Consider the following 22,727-nt stretch of genomic DNA (forward strand, 5'->3'; position numbering starts at 1 on the left):
GAAGTGTGTATGCAGACCTTATCACTACCTGTAGGGTAGAGAGGTTATTTCGGAAAGGCCATCGGCTCAAGTAAACACAGAAAAAATAATACCATCGAGAAAAGGAAAATGGAACAGAATCCAATTCTAAAACGTATTCATGATATGCTGGGCTCAATTAAGCACTACACTGAGCTGTTGAAAAATGAATAAGTGCATAAAGCAAAAGTAATGAATAGACATAAAGCAAAAGATACTTGCCTCAATTATTCAACTTTTTGAAAAGAGAAAAGAGGAAAGTTTTGCTTCTTGTAGATTAGCTAGAACATAGTTGTACTAAACAAAGAGAGAGCAATCGCTGATCATTCTTGTTTGCAAATTACACTTAGCATTCAACAGGTAAAATAAAGCTCATAACAGACACTATTTGAAGATATATTTTGTTAAAGAATCATATTGTGTGTTTCCTTGTTTTGCTTTTGCAGATTTGAGAAATGGAGATTGGCTTAGCAGTTGGTGGTGCATTTCTCTCCTCAGCTTTGAATGTTCTGTTTGATAGGCTTGCTCCTAACGGTGATCTGCTCAACATGTTTCAGAAGCATAAGGATCATGTTAAGCTCTTAAAGAAGCTGGAGGACATTTTGCTTGGTCTTCAGATTGTGCTAAGTGATGCAGAGAATAAGCAAGCATCAAATCGACATGTGAGCCAATGGTTTAATAAGCTTCAGAGTGCTGTGGAAGGCGCTGAAAACTTGATAGAAGAATTCAATTATGAAGCTTCGAGGCTTAAGGTGGAAGGCCAGCATCAAAATCTTGCTGAAACAAGCAACAAACAAGTAAGTGACCCCAACCTGTGCTTGAGTGATGATTTCTTTCTTAACATAAAGGATAAGTTGGAAGAAACCATTGAAACGTTGGAGGTGTTGGAAAAGCAAATTGGTCGCCTTGGCTTAAAGGAGCATTTTATTTCGACCAAACAAGAAACTAGAACACCTTCAACTTCTTTGGTTGATGATTCTGATATCTTTGGAAGGCAGAATGAAATAGAGAATTTGATTGGTCGTAGTTCCTATTGTTGGAATGGGCGGCTTGGGTAAGACAACACTTGCTAAAGCGGTTTACAATGATGAGAGAGTGCAGAAACATTTTGTTTTGAAAGCTTGGTTTTGTGTTTCTGAGGCATATGATGCTTTCACAATAACAAAAGGTTTACTTCAAGAAATTGGATCATTTGAGTTGAAGGTTGATCACAATCTTAATCAGCTACAAGTTAAACTGAAGGAAAGCTTAAAGGGGAAGAAGTTTCTTGTTGTTTTGGATGATGTGTGGAATGACAACTACAACGAGTGGGATGAGTTGAGAAATGTTTTTGTACAAGGAGATACAGGAAGTAAGATTATTGTAACGACACGTAAAGAGAGTGTTGCCTTGATGATGGGAAATGAGAAAATTAGCATGGAAAATTTGTCTACTGAAGCCTCTTGGTCTCTATTCAAAAGAAATGCATTTGAAATCATGGATGCTATGGAACATCTGGAACTTGAAGAGGTTGGAAGACAAATTGCAGCTAAGTGCAAAGGACTGCCCTTAGCTCTTAAGACGCTCGCTGGCATGTTACGCTCCAAATCAGAGGTTGAAGAGTGGAAATGTGTTCTGAGAAGTGAAATATGGGAGCTGCGAGACAATGACATATTACCAGCGTTAATGTTGAGCTACAATGATCTTCCCGCACATTTAAAGCGATGCTTTTCTTTTTGTGCAATATTTCCTAAAGATTATCCATTTAGGAAAGAACAAGTTATTCATCTATGGATTGCCAATGGTCTCGTACCAGTGAAAGATGAAATAAATCAAGATTTAGGCAACCAATACTTTCTAGAGTTGAGATCAAGATCATTATTTGAAAAGGTCCCAAATCCTTCTAAAAGGAACATAGAGGAATTATTCCTAATGCATGACCTTGTCAACGATTTAGCCCAAATTGCATCTTCAAAACTTTGTATCAGGTTGGAAGAGAGAAAAGGATCTTTTATGTTGGAAAAAAGTCGGCACGTATCTTATTCAATGGGAAGAGATGGTGAGTTTGAGAAATTGACACCCCTCTACAAATTGGAGCAGCTGAGGACATTGCTTCCGATACGTATTGAATTTAGATCGCACTATCTAAGCAAGAGGGTGTTGCATAACATACTGCCTACACTAAGATCCTTGAGGGTACTATCATTGTCTCATTACAAGAATAAGGAGTTGCCAAATGACTTGTTTATCAAATTAAAGCTCCTCAGATTTTTGGACCTTTCTTGTACATGGATTACAAAGTTGCCGGATTCCATTTGTGGATTGTATAATTTAGAGACACTTCTCCTGTCATCTTGTTATGAACTTGAGGAGCTACCGCTGCAGATGGAGAAGTTGATTAACTTGCGTCATCTTGACATAAGCGACACTCTTCGCTTGAAGATGCCACTACATCTGAGCAGGTTGAAAAGCCTCCAAGTGTTGGTGGGAGCCAAGTTTCTTGTAGGTGGTTGGAGAATGGAATATTTGGGTGAAGCACAAAACTTATATGGATCTCTATCAGTTGTGAAGTTGGAAAATGTGGTTGATAGAAGGGAAGCTGTGAAGGCAAAGATGAGGGAGAAGAATCATGTTGAGCAATTATCATTGGAGTGGAGTGAAAGTAGTATTGCCGACAATTCACAAACAGAAAGAGACATACTTGATGAGCTACGCCCACATAAAAACATTAAAGAAGTCAAAATCAGTGGATATAGAGGGACAAACTTTCCCAATTGGGTAGCTGATCCTTTGTTTGTCAAGCTGGTGAAATTGTCTCTTAGCTACTGCAAGGACTGTTACTCCTTGCCAGCACTAGGACAACTCCCTTGTTTGAAATTCCTTTCTATTAGAGGGATGTATGGAATAAGAGTGGTGACGGAAGAATTCTATGGCAGATTGTCCTCCAAAAAGCCTTTTAACTGTCTAGAGAAGCTTGAATTTGAAGATACGCCTGAGTGGAAGCAATGGCACGCACTAGGAATTGGAGAGTTCCCTACACTTGAGAACCTTTCAATTAAAAATTGCCCTAAACTCAGTTTGGAGATACCCATCCAATTTTCAAGTTTAAAAAGGTTAGAAGTTAGTTATTGTCCAGTTGTTTTTGATGATGCTCAACTGTTTAGATCCCAACTTAAAGCAATGAAGCAGATTGAGGAAATAGATATATTTGATTGTAAGTCTGTTACCTCCTTTCCTTTTATCATACTGCCAACTACCTTGAAGAGAATAGAGATATCTGGTTGCCCAAAATTGAAATTGGAGGCGCCAATTGGTGAGATGTTTATGGAGTATTTGGGTGTGAGTGATTGTGGTTGTGTAGATGATATATCACCTGAGTTTCTCCCAACAGCACGTGAATTGAGTATTATGAATTGCCAGAACGTTACTAGGTTTTTGATTCCTACTGCCACTGAAACTCTCCTTATTTGGAGTTGTGAGAATGTTGAAAAACTATCGGTGGCATGTAGAGGAGCGGCCCAGATGACGTTACTGGAAATTTATGGCTGTAAGAAGCTCAAGTGTCTTCCAGACTGTATGCAGGAACTCAAGGAACTGCAACTGTATGATTGTCCAGAAATAGAAGGAGAATTGCCCTTCAATTTACAGAAACTCTATATCAGTAATTGCAAGAAACTGGTGAATGGCCGAAAGGAGTGGCATTTACAGAGACTCACAGAGTTAAAGATCCATCATGATGGGAGTGACAAAGATATTGAACATTGGGAGTTGCCTTCCTCTATTACAAGACTTGAGGTATCCAATCTTAAAACATTAAGCAGCCAACATCTCAAAAGCCTCACCTCTCTTCAATATCTTTGTATTCAAGGTAATTTACCTCAGATTCAGTCACAAGGCCAGCTTTCCTCCTTTTCTCACCTCACTTCGCTTCAAACTCTACAAATCTGGAATTTCCGTAATCTCCAATCACTACCTGAATCAGCACTGCCCTCCTCCCTCTCTCACCTGACCATCATCCATTGCCCTAATCTCCAATCACTTTCAGAATCAGCACTGCCCTCCTCCCTCTCTCACCTGGAGATAGATAATTGCCCTAATCTCCAATCACTCTCCGAATCAGCATTGCCCTCTTCCCTCTCTACACTATCGATTTTAGAATGTCCATTGCTCAAACCACTACTAGAATTTGACAAGGGGGAATACTGGCCACAAATTGCTCATATCCCCACCATACAGATCGATTGGGAATATATTTAACAATTAAAACAAATGGCTCTCCAACTGATGTAAGCTATTCGTTACCCTCAGAAGCTTTTTATTTCACTTTACTTTTTTCTTAATTCTTTTCATTTTAAATCATGCCGTGCTCTGTTAGGACCGAAAATAAGCAGGTGTAAACGCGGAAGCTAGCAAAGCAAACCTCAAAAGACCACGAATAAGAAGACAACGAGAAATATATCAAAAGACACAAAGATTTAACGTGGTTCGGTCAATCGACCTACGTCCACAAAGGAGATGAGCAATCCACTATAAATATGAGAGTACAAAATACAGAGGGAAACAACCTCAACCAAATCACTCGGAATACATGGGAGGGTCACACAAGGGATAACGTATCAAGCTTGTGACCCATAAATTCTCCCTCTAACCAAAACTCTCAAAGCCCTTAAGACTACATTGTGAATGCTGATTAAGTTAGAAGGAACATGCCTCTATTTATAGAGTCCTAAACCTTTTCCTACCAGAAAAAGGATTAGTCAATCCAAAACCTTTTCCTAAAAGGAAAACCTATACATGGTAAGAAATTTAGGGCAAATAAAACCCAACATGCTCATCATCAAACACATAGCTTTATAGGTAAGCTCCATACAGAATCTAACTTTTTGAAAGGATAATTCGATCACAAGTTTTAAGAAATAACTGCAACTTCCATTGTCAGATGTTATATGATTCTATGTTTCTCATGGCTTATTGGTGTATGCTCTTACCGTGTTTTCATTCACGTCTCAATTGCCAAAGAAATCATATGTAGCTTCTGCCACCATGTTCAATCGAAAGCTTTTAGTTCTTGTAATCATCAACCATCCTATGTCACTAGAAATTTTGATAGGTAAAAGAGGTAGACAAAAAAGCTAAACATCTTTTTTCTTTCGTATAGCGACCAGACAACTACATTTTGATAGGTAAGGGCTATAGATATACATTTGTAGGGTGTTAATCTAACGAGTAAGAAAATCACTGTCTTCAGATATCTTCTCTTGCATATACTTTTGCAATTTTAAGCTAGATTTTGAACTCATGTGTAGTTGCTAACTTGAACATGTTTTGTGCTTAATCAGATGTGGATTTTGAAGAGCGAGTACGACAAATCTGGTACATCAATTGTCCGTAAGAAGTGTTTCTAAGGTGCTGCTGCTATTTTTACATCTGTTCCCGAGTTCTTTTTTTAAAAAATCTTTCCACTAAAGCTATTATGTCGTCCACAGTGAATTTTCAGGTCTGTTGTTATAGGAAAGTCTTTGAGATGTGACTATCAAAGAAGGGTGATTACAATCAGTGTACCGCTGAAACTATTTCATGTTTCCAGTGCAAGCCTCTTTTGTAAGTTGACAAACTCGATTAGTTAATATGTTTGGGACTCAACTAGTAGTTAGAGTACTCATTTTGTAAGACTTGTGTACAGAAAATCAAATTAGAATTATAACTCGTGATGGTTGAATAAACTCTAAGAAGTAGTGATATATTTTTATAGTGGATATGTTGTTTGCTCATTCGGTGCTTGATTTCCACATTGGAGTCCAACTAAATTCGAATTTGCACATTTAAAGGAGCGGCGCTCCTGACATGATTTTTTCCCCATTCTACGACTTGTGCTCCTAAATTCTAATTAAGGATAGAAAAATCTCAACTATCTCACCCCAACTCATATAAGTTATATTCGGTATAAAGTGTAAACTAAAAATTATCATATCTTGCTCAAACCAATAAACAGAGTGGAAGTATAGTTTAAGCTGCTAATAGAAAACTGATAACCAAACTGACACCTATTCACAAAAAAGTAGAAAACCGAAATAACTACGAAAGAAGATAGTTCTCACCATTAACAATGACAAGAACATACCCAAAGGCTGTGTTGGATAGACCCTTGATCGATAGACAAGTACTTACCATTAAAAGAAGTTATTGTGTCTTGGGATGATTTGTTTGAAGGAAAAGAAAGGAATGGATGAAATGCTATACCTTTTCCATTCCAAGTTCTATTTTTTGAGATGTCCAATAATTTTTAAGATTATGTACTTGTTTTTTGCACGACTATCAAAAATTTTAATTCATTATACTATTCAGACCTATAAAATGTAAATTGTAATCCCATTCCCTTGAAACCCAAAGTAAGTCTTTAAGTGACATTTATCTTTTGTCAACAAAAAATCATTTACACAAAGTTAGTTTAATCTTTCTCTTCTACAATGATTTGCAAGGTTAAATATGCATTTGTTTTTCATATTTAATTTGGAAATCTGGAAAATGAATTACTAATGGTAGAAAAAATGAGCTTGATCACTGATGTGTACTTTTATCTACTTGACTGTTTTAGGCGGATGGAATGAAAGAAGGAGAAAATGTGGTTAGTATAGATATGAATGTTGTTGACAATGCAGCTGAACAGAATCCCGTTGATATGTCTAACGGTGTCGTCCTACAAAGGCTTGTTGTGAGTTGAAGTAATATGATTTGAACTGTTGTTTTTTACAAATCCAAACAATCTCTTGAATGGCTTAGCTGGTCTATATCTTTATTATTCATTCTGTGATCTCAGCGGGGGCCCAGATACTTCGATCCTCCAGACAGCAGTTGGGGGACGTGTTATAATTGTGGTCATACGACAGTCAGTTGTACTTCAGCCAAACGCAAAAAAACCATGTTTTGTTTGTGGGAGTTTTGATCATAATTATAAACAGTGTACAAAGGTTAGTGGTTGAAATAGCTACCATTATTATGTGTCCAATTTCATCTTGTTAATCTCCTCACAATTGTTGAATTTGTTAAGTGGGAAGTTTGATCTTCTGTTTCATTTTTTTTGATTGACTAACATTGTGAGTCAAGCAGTTTTAAATAAACAAAGGTGCACTCAACCTAATCTTTTGGATGAGATGATCACACTATTCAACAAAGTTGAAGTCAACTGTTATGTTTAGTGTATTGATTATTTTTGCCTTATTTGCAGGAGGATTATGATAAGTTGGTGTCACAGCCCCGTCGCCTTAGACACGAGTCAACTGTATGTTCTCTTGTTTCTATTGCATGTAGAAATCTTTTGTGCACTGAAATGTTGGAGACAAAGGAGATTTTAAAGTGTCATGTTATGGGGTTATACTAGTGTATGGGTCTCTTGGTAGAAAAACTTGAATTGTGTTTGATCGAGTAAGACCAGAAAGCTGGCTGAAACCTTGGTTGTCCTGTCTTTTTGATATCAACATCTTGCAGTGGTGACTAGTTCCGTTTTGTAGCTTCTTTTTCTAGTCAATTTAAACACAAGTATATCCAGTCCCTTTATCACCAAGGGGTGTGGTAGGATGGCTGGAGTCCCTCCATCCTACTCTCTCAACTGTGAAAGTTCCAATTTTCCTGTGTCAGATTTCCTCCCACTGTTCGCTGAAAGAAGGATGTAATTAGGCATCTATCTGTAAATTTACATTTGAAGATAGAAAGATTAACTGATCATATGTATAGTGATGGGTATCATTTGGTTTATCTGATATCTAGAGCACTAGTTGATTAAAAATTAGCTTCACTTAAATTTGAGATTCTTAAATGTCTCATACACGTTAAACCTTCCTCTTCTGCTTTAAAAGCTTTTCTTGTTTGACTTCCAAAATTATGATATGGGATTTGTAGCGCATTGTGCTTGTTTAAGTGATTAATTTAGCTTCTGTGGTATACGAAGGATAGTGTTGCCCTAGATCAGTTTATACTCGGTTTAGCAAAGTTGTCTGAAATTGCTATATCTGTGGTAGGTTGGTGCTGGAGTATATATAAAATAACAAAGTTGTCTGAAATTGCTATGGAGTATATATAAAATAACATAGGGGCTAAACATTGGGTAATTAAACATTAGGGATGAGCTTGAGCGAGATATCATTAAGTAAATGGACTTTGTGCCTAACCCAGTCCAAAAAGCTAATCCAAGATCATATAAGGGTGCCTTTAACCAATGTGGTAAACTAACAGCAACCCTTTTCAATCCTTTTGGTGGTTAATCTATGTGCTCATCGTTACCATAGTCATGACCCAATATTCTGTTTCTTCTATATTGCCCAATTGCCTGAAAGTATTATAGTATTTAGAGGTAGAACGTATATAAAGAAGGTATCAGTGTCCATTTTGCGTCGTGATTGTCTTTGATTTTTGTTGATAATCCTTTCCAAGAGCAGGCTTCCTACCCCAAAAGATGCAAGTCATTGCATCCTAGTGAATACGACATGACGAATACAGAAATTGATTCATAATAACAGTTGGAAAGGCACCATTAGGTCTAGTCACCTATAAGATAGTGTAAAACTAACCTTCTATATCTCTCTCTTGAGATTACTAAGAAGCACTAAGCGGGTCCTCCTAACCTATTGGAGGTTTACCATATAAATTCATAGAAGTATCAATAAGTTCACATTCCATCATACATTTCTTCTAACTACATAAGGAGAGTATTAATAACCTGTAAAACTTTTTAAGGAGAGTGCTTTATTCAAGGAGATCGTAATTCTGTTTTCAGCAGGATTATATAAGAAATCTGGAGCCATCCAAAACTTCTAAGGAAATTCTAGTTCCTTTTCTAATAAAGAAATAACAATGTCTTCAATGCATTGTCAAGATGCAGTCTACTTTCTAGCAGCAATTAACACGAATCGTACATCCATCCCAAATATCATTATGGAAGAAAAAAATCGCTGACATTGCACTTCATCTCAATTCTCATTAGGATAGTTGAAGTATGAAGTTATTCTTATGTATTCATACTTATCTGCAGATCCTCGGGATGATCTAGGTGGTATGGATGTAGCAAGAAAGGTTAGGAAACATCTTTCTTCTTAAACTTACAGTGTCCAAGATTTCAATCCATTTATATTGCCAAACTATTATGCTGATTAAAGCAGTATCTTTCTTTTTTATTGAACTTACCTGCAGTCTTACAGTATGCATAATTAAGACATAATGTTTCATCTGCTATATACTCACACTCACTGTAGAAAGTGTTTTCAGGAAGTATATTTTTTCTGTGATATTCTAATGCTGAATGTTGTCCATTTATGAGTATGGCCATTTTAGCTGAATGATGTCTTTGTTATAATTTTTCCTTATTTGGTGCTTGGGATGATGCTGCCTTTGGGGAGCAGAAAAGCAGTGATTTAGGCAGAATCATTTTCGCAGATTGTGATGGGAAGCATATCTTATCCAACTTGATATAGTTAATACTTGGTTTCTCGGTACCTTTCACGAAAAGTTCATAGTTCTAATTCGTTCTGTAAATTTTGAGAAGTTGAATATCCCTCATGACAACATTTTGTTTTGATGTCTTCGTAACAGGCTCTCATTCTTGCTCGGCTCCTTGGACGGCGTTTAAACCTAGACAATATGAAGGTTAGGATACATGTCACCATCTCTCTTTGTTTTGTTACTAATTCAATCATCTTCAGAAACCTTGATGCATTTGCAATTCCATTTTCAGATTGAAAGCTTGTATCCTGAAGAAATGGGACCAGATGTGATGCCTCTGGAAGACTTTCTAGTGAACGGCCTTCCCTTACTTGATCAGAAAATTGAAGATAGGATTAAACAAGCTTCTGCAAATGGGAATGTTCTGCGCTATGTTTGCTTGATTGATGATGCGAGGTAATTCTTTCATTCCATTTTTAGTTTGCTCAATGGATAACGACAACTGGATCTTTTATTCTTATCACGTTCTGCAAGTCACCATACCTCTGGATGCTTAAAGCAAAGCTTGCTCACTGATGGGAAGTGTTATGGCAAGTTAAGGTACTGATGAGTGATGAGCATCCAATTTTCAAGTTTAGAAGTTGTTGGTTGTCCAGTTGTTTTTGATGATGCTCAACTGTTTAGATCCCAACTTGAAGCAATGAAGCAGATTGAGGAAATATATATATGGGATTGTAAGTCTGTTACCTCCTTTCCTTTTAGCATACTGCCAACTACCTTGAAGAGAATAGCGATATCTGGTTGCCCAAAATTGAAATTGGAGGCGCCAGTTGGTGAGATGTTTGTGGAGTATTTGAGTGTGAAGGATTGTGGTTGTGTAGATGATATATCACCTGAGTTTCTCCCAACAGCACGTGAATTGAGTATTATGGATTGCCAGAACGTTACTAGGTTTTTGGTTCCTACTGCCACTGAAACTCTCCATATTTCGAATTGTGAGAACGTTGAAAAACTATCGGTGGCATGTGGAGGAGCGGCCCAGATGACGTTACTGGATATTTATGGCTGTAAGAAGCTCAAGTGTCTTCCAGAACTCCTTCCATCTCTCAAGGAACTGCATCTGTCTGATTGTCCAGAAATAGAAGGAGAATTGCCCTTCAATTTACAAAAACTCCGTATCATACATTGCAAGAAACTGGTGAATGGCCGAAAGGAGTGGCATTTACAGAGACTCACAGAGTTATGGATCTCTCATGATGGGAGTGACGAAGATATTGAACATTGGGAGTTTCCTTGTTCTATTACAAGACTTGAGGTATCCAATCTGAAAACATTAAGCAGCCAACATCTCAAAAGCCTCACCTCTCTTCAATATCTATGTATTGAGGGTAATTTATCTCAGATTCAGTCACAAGGCCAGATTTCCTCCTTTTCTCACCTCACTTCGCTTCAAACTCTAATAATCTCGAATTTATGTAATCTCCAATCACTTTCAGAATCAGCACTGCCCTCCTCCCTCTCTCACCTGGACATCAAGGATTGCCCTAATCTCCAATCCCTTCCAGTAAAAGGGATGCCCTCTTCCCTCTCTGCACTATGGATTTCCAAATGTCCATTGCTCAGACCACTACTAGAATTTGACAAGGGGGAATACTGGCCACAAATTGCTCATATCCCCACCATAAACATCGATTGGCAATATATTTAACAATTAAAACAAATGGCTCTCCAACTGATGTAAGCTATTCGTTACCCTCTCAGAAGCTTTTTATTTCACTTTGCTTTTTTCTTAATTCTTTTCATTTTAAATCATGTCGTGCTCATCATCAAACACATAGCTTTACAGGTAAGCTCCATACAGATTCTAACTTTTTTAAAGGATAATTCAATCACAAGTTTTAGGAAATAACTGCAACTTCCATTGTCAGATGTTATATGATTCTATGTTTCTCATGGCTTATTGGTTTATGCTCTTACCGTGTTTTCATTCACGTCTCAATTGCCACCATGTTTAATCAAAAGTTTTTAGTTCTTGTAATCATCAACCATCCTATGTCACTAGAAATTTTGATAGGTAAAAGAGGTAGACAAAAAAGCTAAACATCTTTTTTCTTTCGTATAGCGACCAGACAACTACATTTTGATAGGTAAGGGCTATAGATATACATTTGCAGGGTGTTAAACCAAGGAGTAAGAAAATCACTGTCTTCAGATATCTTCTCTTGCATATACTTTTGCAATTTTAAGCTACATTTTGAACTCATGTGTTGTTGCTAACTTAAACATGTTTTGTGCTTAATCAGATGTGGCTTTTGAAGAGCGAGTACGACAAATCTGGTACATTAATTGTCCGTAGGAAGTGTTTCTAAGGTGCTGCTGCTATTTTTACATCTGTTCCCGAATTCTTTTTTTTTTTTTAATCTTTCCACTAAAGCTATTATGTCGTCCACAGTGAATTTTCAGGTCTGTTGTTATAGGCAAGTCTTTGGGATGAGACTATCAAAGAAGGGCGATTACAATCAGTGTACCGTTGATACTATTTCATGTTTCTAGTGCAAGCCTCTTTTGTAAGTTGACAAACTCGATTAGTTAATATGTTTGGGACTCAACTAGTGGTTAGAGTACTCATTTTGTAAGACTTGTGTACAGAAAATCAAATTAGAATTATAACTTCTGATGGTTGAATAAACTCCAAGAAGTACTGCCATATTTTATAGTGGATATGTAGTTTGCTCATTCGGTGCTTGATATCCACATTGGAGTCCAACTAAATTCGAATTTGCACAATCGAAGGAGCGGTGCTCCTGGCATGATTTTTTTCCCATTCTACGACTAGTGCTCCTAAATTCTAATTAAGGATAGAAAAATCTCAACTATCTCACCCCAACTCATATCAGGATAGAGTCTTTCCCTGAAGGAGGATTTCCCTTCAATTTACAAAAACTTGTGATCAGTAATTGCGAGAAACTGGTGAATGGCCGAAAGAAGTGGCGTTTACACAGACTCACAGAGTTAGTGATCCATCATGATGGGAGTGACAAAGAGATTGAACATTGGGAGTTGCGTTCCTCTATTCATATACAATCTGAAAACATTAAGCAGCCAAAATCTCAAAAGCCTCACCTCTCTTCAACATACAGAATCTAAATTGCTTTTGAAAAGATATATTCGTTTTCAACATGTATGTGCTACCTCATAGTAACATAGATATCAACTAACTCTGTCTATCGATGCTTGAATCTAAACATTTTATGCAGCAACATCAAAGATAACATATATCGACGTACCTGTAAATGGAGAGTATAGGGCTAATACAAGTAATTTATTTTCTACTATCTTACTATTTTATAAGTAAAAGTTTGGTTTAAAAAATGTGTTTTTATGGGTAATATTGTCTTACACTTTTAACTACCTTTTTTAATGGTAGGCAAACCCATGTGATCGATCTAACTGGTAACTCCTTTACACAGTATCATTATTCATTTCAGTTTGCCATAAGAGTAACATTTGCACTCAATGTGATGTTTGAATGCATTTCTTGGCTATTTTGTCATTTTTCACTTATTTAAATGTTATGAATTACTGGCATTTGTTATCAATGATGGTAATTTCTCCATCCGTTCACTTTTACTTGTCACATTTGAATTTGATACGCCCATGATTGGTACCTGTTGTAGTGTATTGATAGTTTAGATACATTGTTTGTTTTGATTGTCGCTTAAATTTCATTGTATCATATCATTTAAATCCATTGTTAGGTAACTACGAAAGGCCTCATTTTGTGTAATGAACGATATGGTGTGATCTGTTGATACTTGATACAGTGTGTGATGCTGGAGAACAGTACAATCTATCCAAACATTATACTGATCATTAAAACATTACAGTACGATACGATACAACACATTACTTGATTATATTATCCTTTGCTTCCCTCATTGTTTCAATTACTAATTCAACCACTAGAACATCAATCAAGCTCAGAAATTCAACCAAATTCCAAGAGACACTGAAACAAATAGTCTTAATTTCACGACTTGATCTAAAACATCGCGACTGACCCCAACTTGTTTGGGACTGAGGCGTACTTATTGTTATATCTAAAACATCACGACTGACCCCAACTTGTTTGGGACTGAGGCATAGTTATTGTTGTATCTAAAACTCGTCAACTACTGTACGATCAAAGTAGCAACCAGTAGGTCCTCCATCAGGCAAAAGAGCTAGCATGACAGATCCTTCAGCTCCTTCTTCGACGGGCATTGTTCCTGTATGCCAGTTTATATCCGTGTTGACGTATCCAGGATGAACACAATTGATACACATTTTCGGGTACTTTCTTGCAAGAATTCGAGTGTAAGCATTGAGTGAGACTTTTGATATGCTATATGCTGGTAGCATCATCTGCCAACCGTTCACCTCGAGAGCATCTTGTTTCAGATCATGCAAAAAATTCTGCAGAATCTTGTCGAGTTTATCTTCTGTCAAGTTTTCAACATCTCCTAGCTCCTTTCTCCTCTCCTCGTTTGGTACTCGCTGCATTACAACGATACAAAATCAATAAGAAATCCTTCTAATATGTCAAAAGTTACCCAGTACTTGTACGTTAGTGGGAGATAGCAGGTATCCAGGTGCAAACAAGTTGGTCCGGACATCATGGTTACCAAAAAAGTATTTGTAGGATTGAGTTTTCGGACTGAAAAAATGACTCGAGAATTATAAAGATCTTGTCCTTTGGAAGTTACAATACAATCCCTTAAAATACAACAAGCTACGATTAAGAGAAAATCTAGCTTATTTTCTTTCTTCTTGTTCATGTAACAACGGTGTCCAAACAACCTGCTAACTTAAATCATCGCGTTTACTAGGTAACTCTGCTCCCCAATACTTAAGCAAATGGAAAGACTTCACCTATAATCCCTATATTTTGAAAAACCTAGCAGTGTGACTATATCGTCTAACAGAAGATCGAAGGTGCTTAAGAGAGTGGATAGTAAAGATCAGTACAGAGGAAATGGAGTTTTGTTTAATTACCTTTAACTCACTTCTAAGGGAGGAAACATTAACAATTCTTGCTGAAGGAGAATTTTGCAGCAATGGAAGAAGAGCTTCAGTAACGTTCTTAACGCCATAGTAATTAGTGTCCAAGCATAATTTGGCACTCTCATAAGTTGTTTTCATCGCAACTTGAATGACGTTGACAGCTTTCCCTGCTAACTGTTTACAACAAAAAGCATATAGGTAAATCCCATTTACATCAATATGACAATTCTGATTAGCGTAAAGCCTGCAGTAGCAATGTAACCAGAGACAGTATACGAGAAAAAACAGTTCTTTTTCTATTATATTAGTTCATATTACTATATCAGTTGGTGATCCCGACTTATGCGATGAACTATTGGCACCAGTATGGATATCTTCAATGTATAAAATAAAAAATTCGAATGGCTTTGGCTACTCTAACCTTCCCGATCACGCTCTTTTCTTTTTTCCTCTTTAAGGAAATCACTACGAAATAAGAAATTTACTCTGACTCCCCTTTAGTGAAAATCATAGCTCTTGCCACTGTCCTCAGGTAGGTTTGTTGTATCTTATCCTTAAGAGTTACGACATAAAACTGTCCCTCACTCTAAGAATAGTTCAGAGCAAGATCAGAGACCACACAAGGCGATTATCGCTTTCCTCAAAGTTTCTGGACCAAGGGTCTATCGAAAACAACTTCTCAACGTCACAAAGGTAGGAAAAAATTCTACATACATCTTACCCTCTCCAGACCTCATTTACGGAATTACAATGCGTATGTTGTTGTTATTGTATTGAATTACCATGTGAAATCTGTAACTAAGCATTGAGAAAATTATCTTACCCAATCTACCGGATCTACATTCAAGGCCCTTAGGACATCTTCATCAACTACAACTCCAGAAGCTCCAGCATTATTTACCTGCATAAACTTATCATCAACTTCCCTATATTTACTTTCAAAAAAAATCGCACGAGAAACTGATCCGTTCATGCTCTTACCAGAATATCAAGCCTCCCATATTGTGTTTGTACGAACTTTGCTAAGGACTCGATGCTTTTAGCATCTTGAACATCAAGCTGATGAAACACAACGTTCGAAAGTCCTTGTTCATTCAGCAAGGATGTTGCTTTCATTCCTCTCTTTTCATTTCTGGCTGTTAAGATAACCGTTACACCTGATTTCGCGAGCTGTTTGACAGTCTCGAAGCCAATTCCCTTGTTTGCTCCTGTAACAACTGCATACCTACAAACATCTCCCATCACTTAAGTCCAAAGTTTCTAACTTTTTTCCTGCAGAGATAAGAAATAATAACAGTTTCTCAAACGAACTAACGCAATAGGAAGAAAGAGATAGGTATAGACTAGTAGTTCAAGAGTTGAAACAACAACCTTGTGAACCATCAATCATAAAATCAACACAGACAAAACGACGAATTCTTTTCATCTACCTAAGCCTTAATTGACCGGATTACCGGTATAATGTTGATTAGTTGAGGTCTCTTCAACTACCTAAGACAGAAAAATTGCATTGTGTATACAATGCCAAATTTTAAATTCTGTTTACTTAGTACATAGCATTGTCGAATCCCCTGCTCTTCATGTTTTTACAACAACATACCCAGTGTAGTTTCAAAAAGTACGGTATAGGGAAGGTAGAGTGTAATCAGACGTTAACCAGACCTCATAGATAGAGAGGTTATTTCTGACAGATCCTCAACTCAAAGTAAAATTAGTCCAAAGCAGTTTCGAGAAACAAGTAATGAAAGTACAAGAAACATCAGACAGTAACATAATAAAAACTACAATAAAACAATAAGATATATAAAGAAACAACAGATAGTAACAGTAATCAAATGACATTATCATCTTAGTATAATCAAAGGTGAGACCTCAACTAATTCGAACAGATATATGCTACCTCCCACTAATAAAAGGTATAATTAACTCAATCTATCGAGGCTAGGATAAACGTAAATAATCACCTATCGAGGCTAGGACAGACGAAAAGAATCACCTGAATCTAAACAATCAAAGAGTCAAAGACCAAAATATCAAGATCTGAACAGATTTTGACTTACCAGCAAATGGAGAGACAAAACAACTCTGCAAATGGGAGTGTAGGGCTAGTGCTAGTGCTACACAAGTACTTAAATAAATTAATAAATATAAGTACAAATATCAAAAGTTGTGGGCCTTTCATATTTGTCTTTTTCATGATTTATTATTCGTTCAACGATGATTCGTATTATGTAAGACACATTTAATAATATTATTTATTTTGAAATCATGCGAATATCTTTATAGAAAGATTTTATTGTATCTTACACTTCAATGGAACTCCTCCACATGATGCTTATTACACACTAATATACTGACTATTCAAATTCGACTAACTCAAAATCACCTCTAAAAACCGTTCTAAATTTTAGATATGAAATCTTCACGATATTTCGAATATTGTGATATATGAGGATGAGGAAGGACGAAGAAAGACGAGAAAAATTGAGTTGACCATTTTTTCCTAATTTATATAAGTTTGGATTTAATAGATAGTAAACATAGTGTATGGACTGATATTATATGTAATTGTCCTTTTTTATTTTAGGGTAAGTTACGGAAATCCTACTAACTTAAGAGTTAATTGCTTAGATTCGCGTTAATTTTCAATATTACGATTTTACCATGTTTTGAATTATGGAAACATGTATCTAGTGAGTACTAATACATGCATCTCAGATACGTAAGGATTAAATTAAGTGTAATTTATTCTAGATATATTGTATCAAAGTGGATTCACCTGTATCTAACTCTCTCGCTCGGTTCTCTTTTCTCTTGCTCGGTTTTCTCTAGATATATTGTATCAAAGTGGATTCACCTCTACCTAACTCTCTCTCTCGGTTCTCTCTTCTCTTGCTTGGTTCCTTCTACGTATATTGATCAGATACATGTATATAGTGTGATTGCATGTATCTGGAGATCTCTCTCACCTCCCTCCTATCTTGCTTGCATATCTCTCTAATTTAGTGTATCTAATAGCAATAATACACGTGTGTATATATATATATATATATATATATATATATTTTATCTTACACCTCAATGGAACTCAACATGAGCCAGCCCAATTTATCTCTTAACAAAGAAAATGGGCTTTTCTTGAATGAAAGTAGCCCAACCTATTTTATATGATTTGGCCCATGTAAAAATTTGGTCCATTACAGACCTAGCAATAACATACAAATAGCATAATACAAAGTATTATAATAATAATAGTAATATAAATAATTATTATTAAATTATATTGTACACATGCATATTAATTTTACTTTTTTATTAAAAGAAAAGGTAATTACAAACTCGTGACATAAAATCAAATAGAAGAAATAATATTATCTATCTTTCGTAAGAGCAAAATTCACAGATAACTATTTTTCGATCTTTGTAGATGAAAAATAATAACGACTGAAATTTCAAATTGTTATCATAGAGTTTGATCTATAAAATTTAAATTTTCATAATTATAATTATATTTTAGAAGATGATAAATGTTATTTGTACCTATCATAAGTCATTTGATTATTATATTTCAAAATTTTCAAAATTTGCTTTACAAAATGGAATAGAAGAAAATTAATATTATCGACTTTCATAAACGATAAATAATAGTATTATATCCCATAGAATATTAATATGTTATTTTTATAAATATTATACAATTCACACTAATTAAATACATGTGATTGACGTTTTTGATTTGATTTGCTTTCGTGTTAATAACTTAATTAATTAAAAAAGTATTGTTTTATACGTCAAGACTCGAGAGTATTTATTTCGTCTTAAAATAATATTTTTGTTTTATGTCTATTAAGAAAAATATATAAATATATAAAGTATTTAATTTACTATGTTATTCTTATTTATTAGATATTTTTTTAGAAATGAGCTCTATAAAAAGAAGTAATTGTTCTTTTAATACTCTTTTTAAATTATTTTACTTGTCATATTTTATTTTAGACGCCTCGTGAGAAAAATATTAAATAAACTATGTCTCGATTTAGAGGAGATAGAGATTTGACTATCTCTTTGATTTAGAGTAAAGACAACAAGTAATTAAATGGATTGGTGAGAGTACAAAGGGAGTAGTTGAAAATAATTAATAAATTTCATCTTTAATTTTAATTATTTTGAGATAAGAGGAATGCTTAAAAAATAAAAAAGTTTAATGAAATGATTGTGCCTTTACTTTATAGTAATTATTTTAAGAGCATTTACACAACTTTTTATTTTTTAATTCTCACTATTTACTAATGGTGAAGATAACAAAGTTAAATACATGTGATTAACGTTTAAATTTGATTTTTTCGCTAGGGTTTTAGGTTTAGAATTTAAATATTAAAAAATACTTTACGATTAATATGAATTTTTTCAGCATAAATTTAGATTTAGTAGAGTATACATTATATTTAGTATTGAATATTGAATAAAAATATCTCTTAAAATAAAAATATTAAGTATTATATCATCATTTTTTTATTTGTTTATATGTTGATGAACAATTAAAATATTTCTAAAAAGCTAACATTTTTTTAAGGAATAATTAAGTTGAAAACATGCATACATGTAGCAATCAAAATAGTTTGTTTAGTCAAATTTTCGGATATTAAAAAATATTTATTATTATATTATCTTGTTCAATTTAAAAATAAAAAATAGTATCATTTTATATATTTTACTCTTATTATTGAGTATCGATCATTTCCAATTCATTTACTAACAAGTGATATAACTTATAATGATTTAGAATGATAATAAGTATTTAAGTTAGATTGTTTTTATGTATGTTCTCACGTGACTATTACAAATATACCTAATTCATTTATGTATTGGTTTCAATTAATCGTAAATCCTCGAGTTAATCTAATTAAGACTTAATGTGCATAATTAAAGGAAATGACATATGCAATTAGGTTAAGCTAATTATATGTAAATATACACCTTAACACACAAAAAAATAATTAAAATATTTTATCGTAGGTTAATTAAGTTTAAATGTTCCATTAAAACAACTTAGAGAAAAAGCTTAAGGATTGCTCATGCATTAAGCCTAATTATGATTACACATTATTAGTGCACATTCATCATTGTTGTATTAATTATTATCACATGTGATTAGTGCATATGCCTAATTGATACTCTACAATTAATTATTACAATAATTATAGACGTGTCAATTAATTGTGTTCTTTATGATTTTTTTCCAAATCGTGTTAAAAAATTTTGGTTGGAATTCTTAGGGCCCGTTTGGATGGGCTTAATAAAAGCAGCTTTAAAAAAGTACTTCTGAAAGTGCTGAAACTTATTTTTAAAATAAGCAGTTATGCGTTTGGATAAAAGTGCTCAAGTTGCTATACCGAACGTGAAAAGGGAAAAATGAAAGAAAGAGATGTTAGGGTTATGTGGGTAATTTGGAGATTGTATAAAAATATTAAGGGCAAAAAGATAAAAACGTGGTCAACTTAAAACAGCTTATAAGCTAAAAAAAAAGCACCCCTACCCCAGCTTTTAACTTTTGGCTTAAAATAAGTTTTTTTAACTTAAAATAAGTTATTTTGAGTATTGTCAAACAGCTAAATAAGTCAAAAACCAGCTTTTAAGTCAGTTTGACCAGCTTTTAAGCTGAACCAAACAGGCTCTTAGTCATTATTGCTAAGAATTTACATCCACATATTTAATAATTTTTGTGTATGATTTTTATTTATATTTTCTCTATCTCAAAATATTTTTTCGTATTTTTTAAATTTAAATTTTAATTCTTTTAAAGTGAATTAAAAAAAATCAAAGTTTTTCAAATTTAAGTGGTGATTTACTTATGAACAACATTATCATATTGAATAAAACATAAATACTTTGTCACTCTTACATTATATCGATAGAAATATATTTTATTTTATTAATATTAATTTAATTATACTACATTTATAATACAAACTATAGATTAAAATCTTGAATTGAATAAAATAATTCATGGTTGTTGGGGAGTCAATTAATTGATAAGACAATCAAATTATATCTACTCAACAAGGACTATGGTAGTTGAATGAAATTCTTTACATTAATCAGAGATATCATATACACTATTAGAATAATTCTTTTAAGAAAAATATTGAGAATTTTTCTTTAAAAACTTTACAGGTGATATGAATTTAAATAAATTAAAGTTACAAGATAAATATCGACGATAACGTAAAATGTATATTTTCACTTTCTAATGTGTGAAAATGACAAAGTGTTCTTCACTTGTCGATTTGTGTCATCAATCACATTAAAATTTGTTTCCTACTCTTTTATCTTTTTCTCAAGTAGCATATGCTTTGAAGAAAAATAATAAAAATAGTTATTTAGGGACGTAGGTAGAGTAGAAGGTACGAACTGGATAAAATTAAATAATAATGATTCGAATTCGATATTAATTTCATACACATATATAGAATTGATACTCTCTAGCTCCGAGCTAATTGAATTTTCACGTAATTCATTATTAATTCATAACTAAATAAAATTAACTAGTGAAATTTTGTTCGACGCTAATTTTTCTCTTTTTTTTTAGTGAAATAAATTTACATTTTTCGATATGATAAAAAGTTAACAAATATGTGGACACTTCTTTATCATAATGTTCCCATCAATAAGCAAATCTAGCTATTATATTTTTTTTATATAAAGCCACCTTATAAGTATCGTGCGACTAAATGTCTGTTACGTAGATAAATTAATTATATAAAAATAAATGTAAAGAGTATTATAAATTATGTATTTAATTTATCAAAATACTATTTGAACATAACGTTATAGTGTTTGACATTTGTCATGTGTGCTATTAAATTAAGAAAAGGCATATATTAAATATAAAAGGTTTTTCAGAAAAATTAAAATATAAGATACGTAAATTTATTTTTGTTTTTTTGTATTACTTTTATATGGGTGTTAAAATTGTTCTTCTAGAGTTTTTTAAAATTTTATGATTCTCAGAGTGAATTTCTTTGTCTTTTTGAAAAAAAAATGAAAATTTAATACTTTATATCATGTTTTCACTTAGTTTTGATAAGATAAATATAATTTCTTTATTCTTAATTAAAATTTTAAGTTAAAATTTAAGAGATTTAAAATATAGATTTTATATTAATACCAACTCAAATTAATCGAAATTGTAACAAAAATATTGAATATCAAATAATTATTGACCATATATTCGGAAGATTCGCATTTTTTATCAGTAAAAATAATTGGTCTATCATTTGATTGGTAAAATTTTCCTTTTTTACGCTAATCTTTTTTTAATTGGTATATGCTTTGAAGGTAAAAAAGTTAATGAAAATAATTAGTCAAAGGCGTAGGTAAAACTTACGTACTAATAATAGTCTAAATTTTTTGTCCAAACTTTTATTATTATATAATATGTATTTTTTAAAAATTTCAATTTATGTGAAGATATTCGAAACATAAAAATCAAAATCGTGCATGGGATAAATAATTTAATAAAAAATCATTATCGATGAATAATATCAATCATCATTCATTTTAATATCTTGCTTCTGTTATTTATATATAAATAAGTTTTAAATAACTTAAAATATATTTAAAATTAAAAATAAATCTTTATTTATTCTAATTTTTTAACTTAAAAATCATTTAGATTTAATTTCTTATTTTTTTACTTAAAGTAATTTTTATTTATTTTTTAGATTAATCCAACGGACTCCATATTTTCTAAAGTCATTTGAGTAGATGTGGAAAATTGAGTCTGTTCTATTAATTATTATTAAAGGACAAAAGCATGTGGAAAATTGAGTCTGCTCTATTAATTACTATTATTAAAGGACAAAAAATTGACTGACACTCTCTCCGTCTATTTTTATTTGAACGGTTAAATTTTCCGAAAGATAATTTGATTAATTTTTAAAATTAAATTAAATTATATTAATTTAATATTTTAAATAAAAAAATTAAATATTCAAAATTTATACAGAAAATACTATACATTATAAATTTTATATATTAATATAATAAAAAAATACAATATAAAATAGGGAAAATTGTATATAATAGCAAACTAATAACCTAAAATAAATGGAGTAGCTAGGATTTGATTTAATTGTGCTCCATAGCAAACGTTAGCCAAAATTTGCCAGGCGTCTCTCTCCCAAAAGTCTCTCTCGCCACTCTCCCATTCTCGCTCGCCACTCTCTGCTCGCCTCTCTCGTTTTATACACAGA

At 33.3% G+C, this 22,727-nt stretch overlaps 3 protein-coding genes across 6 annotated transcripts; 2 read left to right on the plus strand and 1 right to left on the minus strand.

Annotated features, from left to right (window-relative positions):
- Positions 1-120: 120 nt before the first annotated feature.
- Positions 121-9,063, plus strand: LOC107004513 (putative disease resistance protein At3g14460). Its single transcript, XM_027913000.1, is given in 9 exon segments — positions 121-378; positions 465-1,033; positions 1,035-4,283; positions 5,337-5,403; positions 5,484-5,598; positions 6,593-6,719; positions 6,815-6,965; positions 7,223-7,276; positions 9,023-9,063. Coding segments are annotated over 2 exon segments (3,780 nt in total). The 5' UTR covers positions 121-378; positions 465-473; the 3' UTR covers positions 4,255-4,283; positions 5,337-5,403; positions 5,484-5,598; positions 6,593-6,719; positions 6,815-6,965; positions 7,223-7,276; positions 9,023-9,063.
- Positions 9,064-9,746: 683 nt separating this feature from the next.
- LOC114073839 (putative disease resistance protein At3g14460) lies at positions 9,747-12,181 on the plus strand. 3 transcript variants are annotated; one of them, XM_027913004.1, is made up of 3 exons: positions 9,747-9,885; positions 10,030-11,799; positions 11,882-12,181. In XM_027913004.1, exon 2 carries the CDS (start codon positions 10,043-10,045, stop codon positions 11,135-11,137), a length of 1,095 nt encoding a protein of 364 aa, XP_027768805.1. In that variant the 5' UTR covers positions 9,747-9,885; positions 10,030-10,042; the 3' UTR covers positions 11,138-11,799; positions 11,882-12,181. The 3 variants fall into 3 exon arrangements, with proteins under 3 accessions (XP_027768805.1, XP_027768804.1, XP_027768806.1); XM_027913003.1 differs by having other exon boundaries at positions 9,815-9,885; positions 9,964-11,799; XM_027913005.1 differs by lacking the exon at positions 9,747-9,885 and adding an exon at positions 9,887-10,029 and having other exon boundaries at positions 10,114-11,799.
- Positions 12,182-13,278: 1,097 nt separating this feature from the next.
- Positions 13,279-16,669, minus strand: LOC107003024 (short-chain dehydrogenase/reductase 2b-like). 2 transcript variants are annotated; one of them, XM_027913213.1, is made up of 5 exons: positions 16,533-16,669; positions 15,454-15,697; positions 15,296-15,373; positions 14,464-14,646; positions 13,279-13,965 (listed from the first exon to the last, which is right to left on the minus strand). In XM_027913213.1, the coding sequence occupies exons 1-5, from the start codon at positions 16,667-16,669 to the stop codon at positions 13,588-13,590; spliced, it is 1,020 nt and encodes a 339-aa protein (XP_027769014.1). In that variant the 3' UTR covers positions 13,279-13,587. The 2 variants fall into 2 exon arrangements, with proteins under 2 accessions (XP_027769014.1, XP_015056752.1); XM_015201266.2 differs by having other exon boundaries at positions 15,454-15,744; positions 16,533-16,606.
- Between the last annotated feature and the right edge of the window lie 6,058 nt (positions 16,670-22,727).

This window comes from Solanum pennellii, chromosome 11, assembly GCF_001406875.1.
Source record: "Solanum pennellii chromosome 11, SPENNV200".
Lineage (NCBI taxonomy): Eukaryota > Viridiplantae > Streptophyta > Magnoliopsida > Solanales > Solanaceae > Solanum > Solanum pennellii.